The following is a 17,416-nucleotide window of genomic DNA, read 5'->3' as shown; positions in this document are numbered from 1 at the left end:
GTGACTCGTCTGCATCCCATGCTCAAATAGTGCCCGTGGTTTGGGAACAAGAGCTCACATGTGTTCACACAGCCCAAAACCCTGTGTGACAGCAGCTCAGAGAGCAGCATTGCAGCATAAAGCCCAGAGAAACCCTCCTGCTGCTGCACAGGGATCCCTGGGGCTGCAGCCAGACTGCAGGGTTTGCTGTCCCCCAAGGAATCCACCTGTCAGGGAGCATCCAGCTCAGCCCATGATGGCTACGAGAGTGGAACATGCAAGTGCTGGATGAGTGCCTGGAGACCAGCTGGTGGAGGATGCTTTCTGTCACTGTCTCCCAGTGCAAAATAGCTCTTGCAATAAGTGGAAGGCTAAAAACCATCACCACGCCGTAGTTCAGTGAAACAGAACAGCATTCAGCCCACCCAGCTACTGTATAATATGGGAAGTATTGGTCTATGGGGCCACTGCTGAACTTCAGCAGACTTACCTCTTTGAAACAGCACAAGCTTCACAGAGGAAATCAAACATCTTCCAGTAATTTGCCTGTCATCTTCTGACGTGACAGCCCTTAATTGGGTTTAAATAGTGCTGTTTGCATGTAACAGCTGATATGACTGTTACAGAGGTGATCTCCCACTGTCAGATGCACCCAAGTGGGGGAACATCACCCCAGCACAGCCATGGGCACAAGGCTCCTGCACAGCAGACACTGCTGCATGGGGCACAGCCCCAGCTCCCTGAGCAGAAGGAGCAGCAGGGAGGTGGCACAACAACAACGTGTGACCCCCAGCTGCAGGGACGTGGGGCAGAAACACTCAGCAGCATCCACAACACTCACATCTGACCTGACCCTGCACAACGTACAATCACTCTAATTTTCCAAGCCTTCCTAAGTTTCCACTTTTTAATCACAATGAAGAGTACAAACCAAGCAGCAACACAAGCTGCTCAGCACTGCAGAAGTTAAAGAGAAACCAAACGCTTTGGTTAGTGTGAGAAGAGGCAGGATTCCGTGGGGCAGGTCAGCAGGAGCAGCCTGGGGTGCACGGGTAGAGTAACCACCTTTAATGTTGGTCATGCAGAGTTTTCCTTCTCAGCTTGCCTTTGGTTAAAGGCACCAGCCATTAGTTCAGGCCACTGGAAGCCTGAGAGGGCAGTGCTCTGGAGCCTAGGCTAACCTTCACTCCTCTTCTGTGCCTTTTTCCAGTGGGAGCACAGCTTCCTTCTGCACACAGCTTGTCATGGCTTCCCAGCGCTCCGCTTTCTCCTCTACTCCCTGCCTCAGCTTCCTCCTCTGCAGCTGGGAACGCAACAGGGCACTGTTAGAGACATGCACAAGCTTATTTCTCTATGCTGATGCCAAATAAGCAGTAACAGACTACCCTGTGGGCTCCTGGCTGCGAGCTGCAACAGATCTGCTCTTGCAGCTTCTCAACCAGGAAGCCTGGCCCTCCAAGAGAGCTTATGGGCAGACCGACCAACTGCACCTTTTTCCCTTTCTGAACCAGCTTCAAGAGGTGGAAAACATCAAGTTTAACATAGAAAATGGGGCTGTGAGTGGTTATGGTTTTTTCAAGCCCAGGCATTTTTTCTCACCTTAAACACTTGCGTGTGGGCTGTTGCTGGCAGGAGCCCGTGCAGGTGGAAATGGGTCATGTCTGACAACACAGAGGCACCTGGCAAGTCCTATTCTGTACTTAGCAAGGCCACGGCAATCAAGTGCATGCTTCTGAGAGCCTGCTTTGTTTTTAAAGGATGCCTCCTTCCATAAATTCTCCATTGGGCTAAGAGGGAAGGTCCAGCCGTGGGATGTAAGAGAGCAAAGGACAGAGCTCTGCAGGTCACCCAGCTGGCAGCGGGACATCAGCTCAATTAGAAAAGGTTATAAATTACCCAGCCATCACCGGTGAATCAGCACTTGGAAACAGATCTGCTTCACTTTGATGTGGCTCCCTTCATCTTGGGAGGCTCCACCTACGACCCACATAAGTACCCATGTGTCTGCACAGCTGAGCAGAGCCCTACTGGGGCTGGCACCCAGGGGTGGCACCCAGCACAGGGCCCAGCGAGGCTGGCTCTAAGCTAAGCTGTCTCAGCTCTTCTCCCCTTGGAAAGCTCTGCCAGGAGGGGCAATCTGGGCTCTCTCAAAGAAGTTTCAGGTATTCCCAAAGGAGTTTCGCTATTCAAGGCCTAACTCTTTATTCTTCTGTGCTGGTGTTAGGTTTCACCTAACCAGAAAACCAAGAGGAAAAAGCAGGGCCTTCAGGTATAAGACTCCTGCACTGGTAACATCAGACCGTGAGGAAGAAACCAAAGCAGCATGGTTAGCCTTGAGCTACAGAAATCAGGGCTTTCCCTATGACATGGAAAGCTCAGCCAGTTAACTCCTGTCACACCATCATGAAGTGAATCAGCACTGCTGCTATGAGAGCTGTAAAGCTGAGCAGGCTTTGCCTTTAGTGGTAACACAAACGCTTTCAGTCTGCTGCTCACAAGTGCAGAGGGGGCAGAGGAATAATACAGCTCGATCACCACCTCTCTGTAAAAACCACATGGCTGAGTCTACACCCCACTCTACTTACTTGGTTGGCTTACCTTAAAACAACAGGAAGTCCCCTATAAAGAAAGGGGCAATTCTGACACCGAGTTACCAAGACTAGAGCAGAAAACAAGGCTTAGCACAAGGCTACAGGCACCCTTCTCTCCCAGATGTGCCATCTATTCTGAACACTGAGTCATTTCAGGGCTGTGCTCCAAAATAACTCAGTGAGTCTAGCAAAGCCAACTGAGAGAATTAAGTGTGCTTGAACAACAGTTCAGTAGGAGCAAGCTATTACTGGATGAAGGAAGGAAATCAGCAGATGGGCAGCACACAGGAAGGGACATCCTGACTGATCAAATAAAGGACCAAAGCATCGTGGCTCACTCACTGTGAGTCACCCACATCACTTAATAATCAATACTCTCTTCCACTGCCGAGAGGATGCGTTCAGATCCCAAGGCCTCTCCTAAAGAACTTTAAATGGACAAAGAAAGAGTCTGCCCTTCTCATCCCAGCATCACTCTCTCCTACCTGGTACTGTGAAGTCCTGAGTGTAGATGATATCATCTTCTATGTCATACAAGTCATCATCTTCGTCCTCATTGTAGCCATGCAGATCTTCCAGATAAGGCACCGCCGTCATACTTCTCCACTTGTCCTTTGTTTCTGGGCTAGGAGGTATGGGCACCAGAGTCTCTGCCTGAGCGTGTTTCTTACGAAACCAACTGCAAAGAGTCCAAGAGTGACATTTCATCAGGACAGCTTCACTTTTCAGAAGGCAAAAAAGAAATCCTCAGCTGTACGGGATGATCCCATTCCACCCCCAATTCAAAGGTACACGGCGTTAAAGAGAACTTCCAAAGCAACACTGTGCCACTGCAGGCACAACACATCCACAGCACCCACATTCAGAGCCACCTTTTGAGCACAGCCTGGTTTCTTGGTGGGCACTAACATCAACCCCCATCCCTCTGCACTGTGTAGCTGGATGTCATTTGAACACTGGGACCTGGTTGTGTGCAGCAAGAAAAGAAAGGATCTCATCATATCAACTGCACTCTTGTGCTCATCTTGTTATATATTACGTGGACACCATTTATCTACACAAAGGGATACTCAGCGTCTTCCACAGCAGGAGGCAGCCTGGGAAGTCTTTTTTTTCCCCCTGCTCTTATATCTTACTGTAGGCCACCAATACGTGCTGCCTTGGAATCAACTGAAAACACCCCACAAAGGCAGAGAAAGCTAAAAATACCACTTCACTGTCTGTTCACCTCCTGTAAAAGTGGCATTCTAATAAAGCCACTCAGCAGAAGGAAGGAGTTAGGAGATGAATGAAAGCGTAACTACCTGGATGAATCAATTGGGATTGAAAGGAGGGATGGACTTTTGCTCAAAGCTTTGCTTCACAGCTGGGACCCTCCAGCATTTCTCTGCAATAAGACTGAGCTGTGAAGGAAGGCAGCACCTCAGCTTCTGCAGTACCAAAGAGTGAGGCAGTCTCTACTTCAGTAGGTGAAGTCTGTTGTGGTTTGTCATCAAACACATCTGTGTCATGCACAGAACCACATCTGGCCCTTCCCTGCTCAGACTGCATAGAGGGATGAACCCCCCCAAGTCAATGGGAGGTCAGCACATCCTAGTCAAGCACTGACAAGGATCCAGTGACGTTCATACAACAGCAGCATCTTCTGGGGAGGTGACAGAATGTGTTAAGTTTGACCTCAGGTTCACAGAGCAGCATTATAAGTGAAGGAAAGTTCAGGAAGCCAACAGGACCAATATAACTAGATTTGGGCCAATGGTTTGAGCAAATCCTGCAGCTGGTTTCCTCAGTGATGTGCATGGCACACGATGCTCCTAATTTGATCATTTGATTTCCTTTCCTTGGGAGACTGCTTTCATCAAGGATGTGACTGCCAAGATAGCACACACAGCCTGGGCTGATCCAGCCTGCCAGGAGCACCCAGCACAACCATCACCTATTCCTGCCAGGGGCACTGGAGCTAAAGGGAACCAAACTAAATGCCAGGGAGCCGAGGAGAATGGAATATACAGGAGAAATGAGATCAGAACGACTGCCAAAGAAAGGAATATTTTAAAGTGAGAAAGCCTACAAATCTCCGGCAGCTAGTGTTTTTATTTTGCTGCATTTCAGTTCTGCCTCTTTCTTTCCTTCTGTCCTACTTGCCAAGAGAGTAAAAATAGGTTTTTATTAACAGCTGAAACCTGAATCACTGTACTCCAGTCATAATGATCCCATCCTCCGGGAGGTGATTTCAAATACTTGCATATGCATGCATGGTAATGAGGCTATAGAGCGAGCAGAGAAATTCATTGAAGTTCTAAGAAAATCAAAGACCTCTTGGAAGGAGCCTCAAGCAATTCTTTATGGAGTAGCAGAGTATTTCCTGGCAAGCAATTTTCCAGCAGGGACAGCTCTCGACACCAGCACTAAATGTGATTAGTGAAGATTTGCTGTTCAGCTGAGGACCACGGGCTCCCACAAATGCCCTGCTCTGGCTCAAGGCGTTGCCGACCACAGAGCAGCTCCACTCCCATCAGTGCTGTGATGTGGATGGAACCGAGCACTCCCTCACTCTGCCATCACTGATACAAGAACGCAGCCTGGGTCAGAGCACTGCTGACAGAGCACCCTATTTCATCATTTATTCCCAAACAATTTCACAAGAGACTTCTGAGCCAATAGCACCGACACACACAGCAGCTTACCTACTGTTATAGCAGGCTGCTGTTTAATTGGTTGAAGGAAAATGAGCTGCTGCAGCTCTCAGAAGCACTGCCTGCACAGAGCATCCTTTGGAAGAGGCAGGCTCCTCCACAGCCCATAAGGCTGTTTTTAGCCACTCCCAGACCTTCAAATTGAGCAAAGGGAGCAGCAGCTCAGATATCACCTCTCACTACTTTGCAAGCCTGTTGAGAAAGCCTGCAAAGCACAGGCTCAGGCCAGCAGCACAGCATTAATTGTGAACCTGCCAGATAAGAAGCAGCGTCCAGACAGAGCTGCTATGATCTACAGGGAGCTAAGATAACAAGGGTCAAGGGCTGAATGAGAAAAAGGGATCTGGGTCAGTCAGTGCTTATTGAGTCTGTCTGCTTTGCAGCTTCCCAGCTCAAATTTGATATCAGAAGTCATCACTCCGCTCTTCTCAAGTTCTGGTATAAGCAAGGTTAAAATAAGAATCAGTAAGCACAGCTGCCTCTTCCAAATACTTACAGCTAATTCACTTCCCATTCTAGACCACAAATATTTCAGTTTGCTTGTTTTGGATATGGACAGTTTTCTCTGCAAGCAAATATCGGGCTGCACATCGCTGTCCTGCCAGTGAGGAGCAGCTATGAAAGCTTTGCCACCTCCCATGGTGCTGCCTGAAGGCTCCAAGCTTCCAGAAAGGTCACCATGAGAAGCAGCCAACCTCATGCCCGCCCCACTCAGCAGGCACACACAGCATGGCCCTGCAGCCACTGCTCCAACTCCTGCAGCAGAAGGAGGTGCTCTGTTCCTCGGGTCAGTTCCATCACAACAAAGAAAAACCTAAACAGGTAAGAGAAGCAGCTCTCCCCCTGCTGATGCAAGACCCAAAGGTCACAGCTGAAACTCCTGCAGAGAGAGGAGAGGTGTTCTGTGCACAGATGGAGACTTGCTTTCGTGCAGCAGACAGTCACATTACGAAACTGATCTGCAAAACGTGGGCAGAAGAAGCAAAGCCTCCCTCCCTCCCATGTGCCTGCCACAGGGAAGTGAGACAGACCCAGGTGCCTCTGCAGGAAAGGAAAGGAAGAGAGCTCACATCGCCAACACAAGGAGAGATCCCTGCATGACACCACAGCAAAGGGGTGGAAGAGTCCAGCAGTACACACAGCACAGTGCAGGTTAAGGAAAGACCCTCCAAGTTGGGAACAGAAGCTGAGGAGCAAAATCAGCACCTGGGAAGGAACCCAGAGAGATAGAGGGGGCTCCCAGGGCTGCAGTGCACAGGTATACAGCACAGCAACTCCATGTTCTCAACCTTTGGAGTCAGGAGCAGCACAGCATGTCAGCAAGCAGCGCTGTTAACAAGAGTTGGAAGTGCCTTCCCTTCCTCACTATAAACTCTTGCAAACGTATCTATGACTGAACAAATTATGTGTGACACTTCTGGAGAAGGAAGGCAAGATGGTTGCTTTGGAAACAGGGGACAGAGGTAGAATTCTGCATCCACTTCATCACTTTAAGTGCTGCAGCAGGGTCAGTGAATTAGTTACAAACTGCATTGTACAAGCATTAAGCCCTTCAGCAAAAGCACGAGGTAAAGAGGAGACTATGAATGATCTGCAGGGAGAGGGCTGATTGCTCCCTGGCTCTCAGCAGCACATCCTCACTGCTCCACACCCCCACTCAGGAGTACACAACAGTCATAGAGGTGAACTAAAAGTGTCAGTTTTCATTGAGCATCATCCTTTCCCAGGATCCTTCTGGGAAGAACAGGTTTCAAGGCTCGTTCATTGTTATTCAGGGGTCACAGCTTCTGGAGGTTCAGAAACTCGGATGACAGGCTGGGAGAGTTTTTAATTCACTTCAGTTTACAAATCCTGGGTCTGCACCGCACGCGTTGCTTTGAAATGCTCTTCAAACCTTCAAGAAATGGGCTGAGAGAAGTCAGCTCGGTCCTGCTGAATTACAAGAAAATGCTGAAACATGAATTTGATGTGAGAATTCAGCTGCAAAAGTGAGGAGAGGAGGAAGGCAGCTGGCAGATGCAACACTGGGCAGATTCTTCCTCATAGAATTCTTCAGATAGGGCTGCCACTGCAGGGGAAAAGCATTCAGAATAGCTTTGAGAACAAAGGAACTGATGTGCTTCGCCCCATCAAGCTGCCTCCAGCAGCTCCGGTGCTTCACTCAATTCCTGCTCAGTATTCCCCACATCCACTAATAAAACCCTGCACCCTCAATGCTGCACCAGAAGAGAGAGGCACCACTTTACAGGAGGAGAAATAGCCATCCATGCAGCTCAAGAGGGCTAAGGGGAGTGTGGAAAGCCAACATCACTGCTGACCATCACTCCTCCCTCCACTAGAAATCAAGGCACTTTCTACCTAAATACTTTCCCCCAAACCCTCTGACAGTATCTGAATGACTACCTGCTGTCCTTCCGATTGCTTTGTTCGGCTTTAAATAAAGCAGGGTCTGGTTAAGTGTAAGGGCAAAGCTTGCTTCTATTTAAAGCAAAATAAAGGAGAGAACCAAGCACTGGATTCTTGAACACAGCGCTGCCCCACAAAAAGGAGATAGGCAGCCACTTCCAAAGCGCAGGGCTGCAGGCTCTGCTGTGCATGATGTAATTATTAGGATGCCACAGCAGGAGGAAGGAGGCAATTACTAATAGGGGAGAAAAGCCTGTTAAGAAGCACTGGCTAAGCTCACAGAAAAACTAATAAGATACCAAGCCTTGGAAATGCTCCTGTGTTCACAGGTACAGTCTCTCTCTTTTCAGCCTCTATCGGTGCTATGAGATTAAAGCCTCACCAGCAGCAGCTGTGCCCAATTAGAGGGCAGGCTGTGCCCACACAGCACAGAGATGCTGCTGCCCCCCATACCAGGAGCACGCTCTACTTCCTCCTGCTTGCTACCTCCAGGCAGAGTCTCTAGAGAAACCTCTTGGCTTCAGAGCTGATGCAAAAGCTCCCTGCTAAAACCAGGTATATAAGGAGCTGGGCGAGCAGCTCAAATCCTGGCACACAGTGACACATGAGAATCACTTGCACTGTCCCAAGCTTAGGGGCAGCTCAGTGCAACACCTGGGCCCACAGCATTGCTAAGGAACAAGTGCTTTTGGTGTTTCAGTGTTCTCATTGAGATACCTGCTAATCTGCTCCACAGAGTTGATTCCTGCCCTGCTTCCTCACTGTGCTTACTGACCTCATGGCAGCTGCTCACCACCCAACATCACTGCAGTGAGTAAAACCACCTCATTACAAAGCATCACAAAGGGATACAGAGCTTTGCTGTCTAGCTTGAAGCTCTCTAGCCCTCAGAGGAAGATGGGAGAAGGACTGTCACTAACAGCAAGAGCTATTGTTTCCAAGATCAGCTCTATACAGTGTTTTAAATGCTGTGCAGCATTTAAGAGGCCAGCCCCAAGCAGCATCTTTTGTAGTCTGCTATTTTACTGGGGAGCGTGTGCATAAGGAAAGGCACTCTTGAAAAGCAAACGCCTGCTCCTATAATCTCCCAGACCCAGTGAAACAACCAATGCACAGCACTTGGTGACTATTAGAAGGCTATGCCTGACTGCTTAATTAATTACCCAGGCAGCTCCATGAGACTTGCCCCCCCCAGCCCCTTTTGATCTTGGCAGGGGCACTTGCAGCTGCTCCTCTGCAGAAAACCAGTGCAGTTCAAGCCTATCTGCTTCTGTTCTACAGCTCCTGCAGACATCTCCCATGCCACAACATCTACCAGGGATCACCATCTGACAGCACACTGCTACCCACTGCCACTTTTATTTTTTCCCCTACCCTCAGAGAAACAAACAGAAGCAATAAAAATAGTGCTCTTCCTGCCTGCAGGCAGCACAAAGCAGGTCCGTTGCCTTATAGGATCAGAGCCTTGTTTTTACAAGGCTCCCAGAAGCTTTCTGGGCAAGCTTGTAGGCAGGACCTCTGCTGAGCATCTGCGGTCCAGCAGGCAGCTCTGCATGTCCTCAGAAGCACTTCCTATTCAAACAGGAGATAAGCTAATGCAGCCTCCGCGCTGAAGCATCCTTATGATGCTTTTTTGTTTTTGTACTTTTATCCGCCCAGGAAATCTCTGCTCAGAGGCAGCATGTTCAAACAGAGCCTTTAAAAATGAGGGGGGGGAAAAAAACCCTCAGATAACGACCTATCCCCTTGTCATCCCCCCCCACCCCCTCAGACAAAAGCAAGGATAAAGCAGAGGATATGGGGGAAGGAGGAGGATGACATTAAAGAGGGAAAAAAAATCCCATTGTCCTGGAACATACTGATTCCATATGGAGCAAATTCCAAGGGAAATTTCTGTCACCAGACTGTCCAGAAAACCAACACGTTACTGTAAAGCAGCTTCAGGAAACCCCTGCTCCATCAGTGCTAGCTGGCCTCTGAAACAAATTACCCAGAACCCTTAATTATCAAGAACCAGTCACACTAGAAACACATTTTCAACATATTCATTATTTACTGGTTAGCAATTCAAATGCTTTAACTGGATGCTCTAATAGGAGGGGGGGAAAAAAAAGCCAAGTGGATGTTGCCAGAGCTCCAGCAGAGCTGGAGGAAGGTTATCTAGTGACTTCCATGTGTCTGCTGTCAAAAGGAAAAATGAGTTGAGAGCAATAGCACAGGTACATTAGCATGAGAAGCAGAAAGAGAATGACTAATAGGAAGAAGCTGAACACTCACTTGTGCTGCCTTATCTGCTGTATTGAAAATCTCTTGGCTGGGTCGTATTCAAGCATCCCTGAAAAGAAGGAGAAAAAGTCCAGGTGTGATCACAGAGGCTCTCAGCCAAGCTGAAGGCGAGAAGCATAAAGCACTGCCCTCCCCTCCCACCACCCTGCCCCTGTGCCTGGCCCTCCTGGCAGCTTTGGGCACTTTTACATGCAGAAATGTTTGCTGCATCAGCCCCAGAGAGCTCGGCACAAACCCCAAGCCCAGCACGGACTCCTGATCCATCTGCAAGGTGGATACAACCTTTTCCCTTCTTTGCCCTGCAGGGACAGACTGTACAGCCCCAGATCACAAGCCCAAATGTGTCTCCAGGCAAGGAGCAGCAAGACTTTGCATTTCACAGGTAACACCATTGAACATTCCCTGTAGAAGAGCCCAGGCCTTAGGTGTGACACATCCACCTGCTCAGCATCCCAGAAACTCTACAGTCCAGTGACGTCCTTCTATTCTGGAAGTACAGCTGGGGAGAACTGACACTAATGATCCTACTGTCCATCCCAGCATCATCCATCCAACCATCCTCCTGCTTGAGCCAGTTTGGATTCCTGGCACCCGTTGCTAGGATCACTGGGATGAGGGTGAGGAGAGGGGAATGTGGAAATATAGCTTATCTGTATTCTCCATGGAAAAGAAGGAGGTGGGTTCCTTAAAAAGCAGACTTATGAGATGCCCACTCTGCTCCACGATCCCAGAAAAGCTTCACAACTCCACAGAAGTGAGATAGGAAATTTTGCTGTATTTTATATGCTGTTCAATGGGACCTAATGAGCATCATCCAGCAGAACCCAAAACCCCTCCAACAGAGCTTCCAAGAATATATCCATCTAATGGGTGTTAAACTCACTGCTGTACACTGCAAACAGCTTCGCTTCTGCTGGGGAAAAGCCTCTCACTGCTCTTGAAGCACCAGCACTGATGAGCACAAGGAGCAGGGCTTTGGGAAGAGGGGAGAAAAGCCTGCAGCAAGCTGAGGGGAATGGAGACCAAGAACAGAACAGACCTCAAAAGAGAAAGGATGGGGCTATTGATTCACATTATATCACTGTGATGGAAGTTAAGTCAAACCAACCATGGGAAAAACTGTCGGGTGCACCACAAGCATCTGAACTCAAGGCAGCAGAGCCTTCAGCACTCAAGGCTTTAGACAGAGCTTAGCAGAAATGCACTCTTGCCTTGCTGAGACCACAAAATCCACCACATGGCTACGTCACACGGCTGAGCTGACGGCAGCTACAGCAACAGCTCCTTCTTGAGAACCCTCAGCCTTGAGAGCACTTCCTTACATTGCGTATTTTCCCCCCATAAGCAGAACAAAGACTTGCAAACAAGCAACCAGCAGACCAGACTTGCAACTGGACCAGAACTGGGAGCACATGGCAGAAGGTGATTAGTGATGGTGCCAAAAGCTGCACAGCTCAGTTAAATCTGCTGTGAGGACCACCATCAAAAGTGTATTTTGAGATAGATTTGAACCACCCACAGCAGAGAAAGGACTGATCCTGAATCTTGCTAGCCTGCAAAGTGCTGCAACACTCATAATACAACAGCAGTGTGGTTCTATAGGGCTAATTCCAAGTTGTTTTCTCACTTTACAGCTGAGCTCCCAAGGGTTTTTGTTTATTTGCCTAGGGGATGCTAGAGCTGGTATAAGCAAGGTTATCTTATCAATGTAACCAGGTTAGGACTACAGGGGCTGGGACAGCCTTTGTTTGGATGGAGTTAAAAATGGTACATTCTCTTAAATACTGAAGAGCAACAAGGCTAAGAGAAACGTAAGGCACTCATTAGATGAAATTGGTGCAAGCAGAATAAGGTTCTAAGGCATAAATAAGGTAAATGAACAACAAGAAAGCTTCCTTTAAGGACAAGGATTATATTTGAGGCAATGTTAGAAAGAAAACAGAACATCCAACCAGTGAAAACATACATTGATGTGTTCAGCTGTGACTCACTTGCGGCAGCCCTGTGGCCGAAGTCCTGCGATTTCATCACGACAAAACATCATGTCCTGTTCACCAGGCAAAGCATCACGAGCGTCTGCCCACAGTAACCACACACACTCTCTACCATTTACGGTAAAGATCTCCATGCAGATTATCTGCAAGTGGAGAAGAGAGGCTGCAATGGGGAGAATCTTTGGGAAGATGCTTGGCTTGCAAACCTCGACCCTATGGGATTCCAGCAGGACCCGCTGTGCCCATACATGGGATGTCATGCTTGCTGCAGCAGTCTCAAACCCCTTTCAAAGTCTGCCAAGGGACAATGTGAACACCAGAGACCACAATCCTGTTGGAGCTCCTTGTTGCAGACAGCAGCTCACACATCTGAATAATCCTGAACAAGGACAGTGTTACAATGTCTGCTTAAAAAGCAGGCAGCACAATCTGGAGTATATTCCTTCAGAGGCAGGAAGAAATCTAACAGCTCGAGTCTATTGAATTTAACCTGGGTTTTACTCGAGTCTTTAACTCAGCAACCACTTTAAGCCATCAATATAAAGCAGAAAAAGCCCAAGTTGTGAAGTGAGATGGATTTTCCTCCTCTCTTTCATCCTCACAAACGCAACCAGGTATTCTGACCAGAAACTCCTCAGCAGAAAAATACAGGACACGATGCTGGATGGTTACAGGCCCCAGCTCAGGGGATTCCTTGCAACTACTGCATTAAAGCATCCTATTGCCATCAGAAAATGTATCCCTGAAATTTAAGATCACAGCATTTATACAGAAGAAAACAATGCTGAGACACCAACCAACTTGTGCCCAGTCACAGTCAGCCCACAGCAGAACCTGGACATAAACCCAGATACCTAATGCAGGGAGTGCAGGCTCAAAACTTCAGAGAAAGCACAAAGTATATTAGAAGAAGGGGAAAAAAGCTCACCCTCTGCATTTTTCTTGCTCAGAAGTGAACTGCACAGGAGTCAATCAGTCACACACAGATGCTGACAGAAGGACCTTAAGGCTATTTGCAGATGCTTCCATTCTGGCACATCCTTTATGTCTGCAGATGCAGAAGGCAGAACAGTACCAACCCCTTCCCATCAGCAAAGAGCACAGCTAAAGCTTTGTCCCTGTTGATTAAGGGACAAGAAGAGGGGCAGCATCCCAACTGGTTGGTTGAAGTACACTGCCACAAGTCAGATACCACAGAAGTTTTAGGCCCTCTAAATTCTGCTTTTTCTGCAAAGTGGGACATAGAAGTGAAAACAGGGGAAAAGAATAAAAACTCTGCTTCAAAAAATGGTCAACTAAGGGATGGAAAGCCCTCAGAGGTAAATTCAAGCACTCAGAGGTGAATTCAAGCACTTGTTTTCATGGGCAAACTGCTATAATGGTCAGTGTAACTCTTATAGCCAGAAAGGAAACAAGCACTTTGCAGCATGCTGAGTTCTCTTCACATTAAGGAGGGAATGAATGCTTGCAGCACTGCAGAGTGCTCTAAAAGTTGTTTAGAAACAACACAAAAGCCAAATATAGCCTACAGTAAGATGGAGCTGAGCACAGGGTGTCTGTGCTGCTATATGAAAGCATCAGCCTGCCACAATGCCTGATGTGCAGCTTTGGATTCCATTTCAGCCTGCTGCAGCAGCAGGCACCTATCAGGCTCCTTGTTTAATGTGAGGCAGAAGGAAAAGTGAGAGAGTCTGATTCTGAGTCTCATCCAGGGGATGGAAAAGCAACAAGAAGGAGTTACTCTGCTAATGGAGCATAAAGGTTTGAAGCTATCAATAATCCGAGGACAAGAAAACACAACCACTCTTTCTCTGGGGATGATGCTAAGTGCAACTGTGAGGCTTACCACAAACTTCATCTGTTTCTGCTGGATGCTTTAGAAGACTGCTACCAGATGAACCTTTGGATTTACTTCCTTTGGGCAAATCCTGAGCTCCACACATAGACTGAGACATTGCTGCCTGGGGCAACAGGGCACAGCAGCCAGAAGTGCTGGGCCTTCAGTTGTAGCCACAGCTGCAGCTACACCTGATGCAATGGCTTCCAAAAGCTGTTCAGGTCAGTCAGTGTTTTCTGAAACATGTGCAGGTTACTTATTTCATCATCAAAGGACCAGAGAAGCTAAGTCAACCTCAAACAAGGAGGCTCATGGAAAGTCTGGTAGAGAAGCCAGCCATTTGTAGTGCAAATAAAGGCTGTGAATGCTCTGAAACCCTTAACTTTATGGCAAGCCACAAACTGCAGCAGCACTGTGCTGTCCTCAGTACGGTTACAGCAGACAGCCCCCTGGTTTAGCAATAAACACTCATATCAGGAGCAGACCTGATGACACTGCGGACAGCAGGAAGCAAAGCTGACTCAGCTTCCTCGGTGCCCCATAGCCACTCACCCACACTCATCCCCAGCTACTTGCACGAATGAAACAAAAAAAAGCTTGGAACAACACAGCTTTGTTTCATATTTGAAGCCAGACCCTTCTTGAATGGCCAAAGACAAAGGGAAGTGAGTAAACCTGTGCTGAGGAATGTGGAGTATACTGTACCTATTCCTCTGGTGAGGCAGCAGAAACTGACCAGGATCTCTCCCACATGCTGGAAGCACATTTGACCTGCTGCTACACAACCAACCAACCCTCTCCTCCTACCCAAAAGGAGCTACTCTGTCTCTACCACAGGTACCAGCCACTTTGCTCCAATATCTACAACCAAGATTCTAGGGGAAGGGAGAAGACACTGGGATTAAAGCACTTTGAGAGCAGAGGCTGATGAGGAAGGACAGCAGAACCTGAGTACTCATTTCCCAATACAGAAAGCTTGGGCAAGGAAATTAATCAAGTGTCCTCACCTGTCACTTAAATTTAACCTCATGAGCTTTGTCTTCATATTTAAAAGCTGCTTAGAGCACAAGGATCCATGTAAGAACCAACCTTACAAAGTGCAGTCCACTCAGGGTTTACTGCACCTCAGGAGAACACCAGTATTGAAGATCTTTGTCTTACCCCAAGATAAATAAGCCTACCTCTCTAATAGGATCATTTACCATCACAGGATACTCAGAATGAATTCTCCCCAGCCTTTATGAGCAGAGCATGTGCTGCACCTCTACATTTTTACCCATTCACTCAGAGCCACCTGGGAGACTCACCTCTCAATAAGTCTGAGAGTGGAGGACCACAATCCTCTGGAATTGTGAAGTCACCTTTCCCGATGTTTTCAAATAACTTATATATATTATCCCCCTCAAAGGGGTATAGACCCGTTGTAATGTTGTATCTGTAAAGGCAGAAGGAGAAGCTGTATGAGGTGAAGTGCACAGAACAGGTGCACAGCTCTCACGTGACAGCATAAACCAAAAGAAGGCAAGAAGAAACCAAAAGATGGATATCTGGCAGTGTTTGGAAAGCCTTTCCTAACTTTGTTTTCCTGTATCACAGCCCCTTCATTCACATGAGTCAATACCACAAAGACATCTCCCTGACAGGCTGGGATGGAAGAAACTTTTAAAAATAAATACTAGAGATACAAGCACTTTGTGGTTTCTATTATTACAGCAGCTGCATATCTCAGATGCTGAGAAATGGCTGGCAGAGACTTACTCACTAAGAGCGGAGATGACTTTATTCAGGGTTGCAAGCACTTCAGGGAACACACACACATCCCAAGGATAGGCCAAGCTGCATAAACCCTCCCCAACCTCCCCAGCACCATGCACAAGAGCAATGATGATGGCAGATTGCACAAGACCGAGCTATTTGGGGACGTGTAATTTGTCATTGCAATTCCTGGATGCTGCACGGGCACTTACAGTGTGACCCCTGCGGACCAGATGTCTACTTTAAAGCCTGAAAAGGTATCAAGGCCATTGGCAATTTCTGGTGGCTGGAATGCTGGCGACCCTTGGCTCGTTCGGCACGTGTCATCCTCTGCAAATGGATGCAATGCCTGCAGCAAAGAGACCCATTAGTTTCAAACTCCCAAGGCATGCAAGTTTTAACTGGTCAAAAGGGGAAAGCTCTGCTACTGAACGTCTACTTACATATGAGAACCTGCAACTGTAATTAAATGCCATCAGTGACATTTCCCACACCAATCCTACCTAGCTAAGACAGTCTCCATATATCTAGAAGTACAAGGTTATGCTGCTTAACAATTTTACCACGCTTCAGAGCTTTTCTGGGTTTATCTGAGATTAACATCCTCCTCTAAAAGCTTCCTGGATGGAAGTTTGGTGCTGTTATCAACAACGAGATAAAAGTGTTTTGCCAGTTACAATAAATATTCAGCAGAACCACTCCAGAGCATTCTGCGAGTTCAGCAGAGCAATCAATAAGCCAATCGATCCCATAGAAGTGATATGAATCCAGAAAGTCACACATCCCACTTCACTGCAGTTCTCCACGTACCTCAGCTACGCCTAAATCAGATATTTTCAGCGTCCCATTGGTGGTCAGCAGGAGGTTCCCAGGTTTTATATCCTTGTGGACGATCCCTTGGCTGTGCAAGTATTCTAAGCCATCTATAAGCTGACAAAAGTACCTAGAGGAACAGGGAGAGAAAATAAAAGTCAAACACTCCCAAAGATTAAAAGCGTGAACCACCAATAATACATAAAGCATTGCACAGTGACAGTATGGCAACAACTGCTCATGCACTTATATTTAATCTCATGGCATGCAGAAATATTACCCAGCTTAATGCACCTGCATTTCACTGAGGCCACCTATAACCTCAGACACCCATCTCCAGCACTTTGAGGTTCCTTTACTTGCACAGTGCAATGGGCTTCAGATCAGCCTGTCCACCAACATGCTAACAGACCATGCTGGATACTGACAATTCTTCATCCATTAGAGATATTTCATCTTCTTTTCCTGACTCTGAGCTGCTCGCATCATCCCATTTAGAGCAAGCAAGCCTTCACTGATTCCTCCACTGCACACATCCTAGCAGAACAACACAGGAAGGCCAGCAAAGGTTGTCATGCATCTCTTACAGCAAAATAAAAACAGAAAGATGCCTTTCATCCCAGAATCCAAGGGTTCTCTCTGCCATTACTTCATTAGGTTCCCCCCCATGGATGTAACAAATGGGCTCATTACACCAAGTTAGTTTTACTCAACAGGCAGCCAGCAGAGCGTACCCTTGAACATGAGAGATCAGTGATGAGAAGCTGATGTAGGCTAAGGAACAAACCTGTACTTACCCATGAGCCTGAAAAACTGGAAACCTCTTTTCTGGGACACTGTCCAGCATCTCCTGCATCCCACACACACAGTACTCCATCACCATATACGTGAAGGCAGTGTTAAGGAAGCTTCAGAGTGAGCTGCTTTCAAGGCAGATGCTGCATGAGGATCGCAGCCCTGTTCCCAGCTGCCTACAGGAAGATGCCATGTGCACTCTCATACCTGGGACATAAGTGAGCTCCTATGCCCTCACTGAGGTTATTCTTCATTTCCCCTCCC

General features: G+C 47.6%; 1 protein-coding gene across 4 annotated transcripts in view; it reads right to left on the bottom strand.

The window, feature by feature from the left end:
- The window catches only part of STK11 (serine/threonine kinase 11), a 31,266-nt gene that overhangs the window by 4,127 nt on the left and 9,723 nt on the right, over positions 1-17,416 (bottom strand). The window contains exons 3-9 of one of the 4 annotated variants that reach the window (XM_015886331.3): positions 17,155-17,244; positions 16,355-16,487; positions 15,757-15,893; positions 15,097-15,224; positions 9,950-10,007; positions 3,056-3,249; positions 873-1,282 (exon numbers count right to left, since the gene is read on the bottom strand). In XM_015886331.3, the coding sequence (XP_015741817.2) occupies positions 1,107-1,282; positions 3,056-3,249; positions 9,950-10,007; positions 15,097-15,224; positions 15,757-15,893; positions 16,355-16,487; positions 17,155-17,244 (916 nt within the window). In that variant the 3' untranslated portion in view covers positions 873-1,106. Of the gene's footprint in view, positions 1-872; positions 1,283-3,055; positions 3,250-9,949; positions 10,008-15,096; positions 15,225-15,756; positions 15,894-16,354; positions 16,488-17,154; positions 17,245-17,416 lie in introns of those variants that run through there. The other 3 variants (XM_015886330.3, XR_014935046.1, XR_014935045.1) reach the window with 3 other exon arrangements.

The sequence above is a fragment of the Coturnix japonica genome, chromosome 16 (genome assembly GCF_054131305.1).
Source record: "Coturnix japonica strain WE chromosome 16, WE-NBRP24, whole genome shotgun sequence".
In the NCBI taxonomy this organism is placed as follows: domain Eukaryota; kingdom Metazoa; phylum Chordata; class Aves; order Galliformes; family Phasianidae; genus Coturnix; species Coturnix japonica.
Note: the sequence above shows the minus strand (reverse complement) of the source record. Positions and strands in the feature narration are given on the sequence as shown.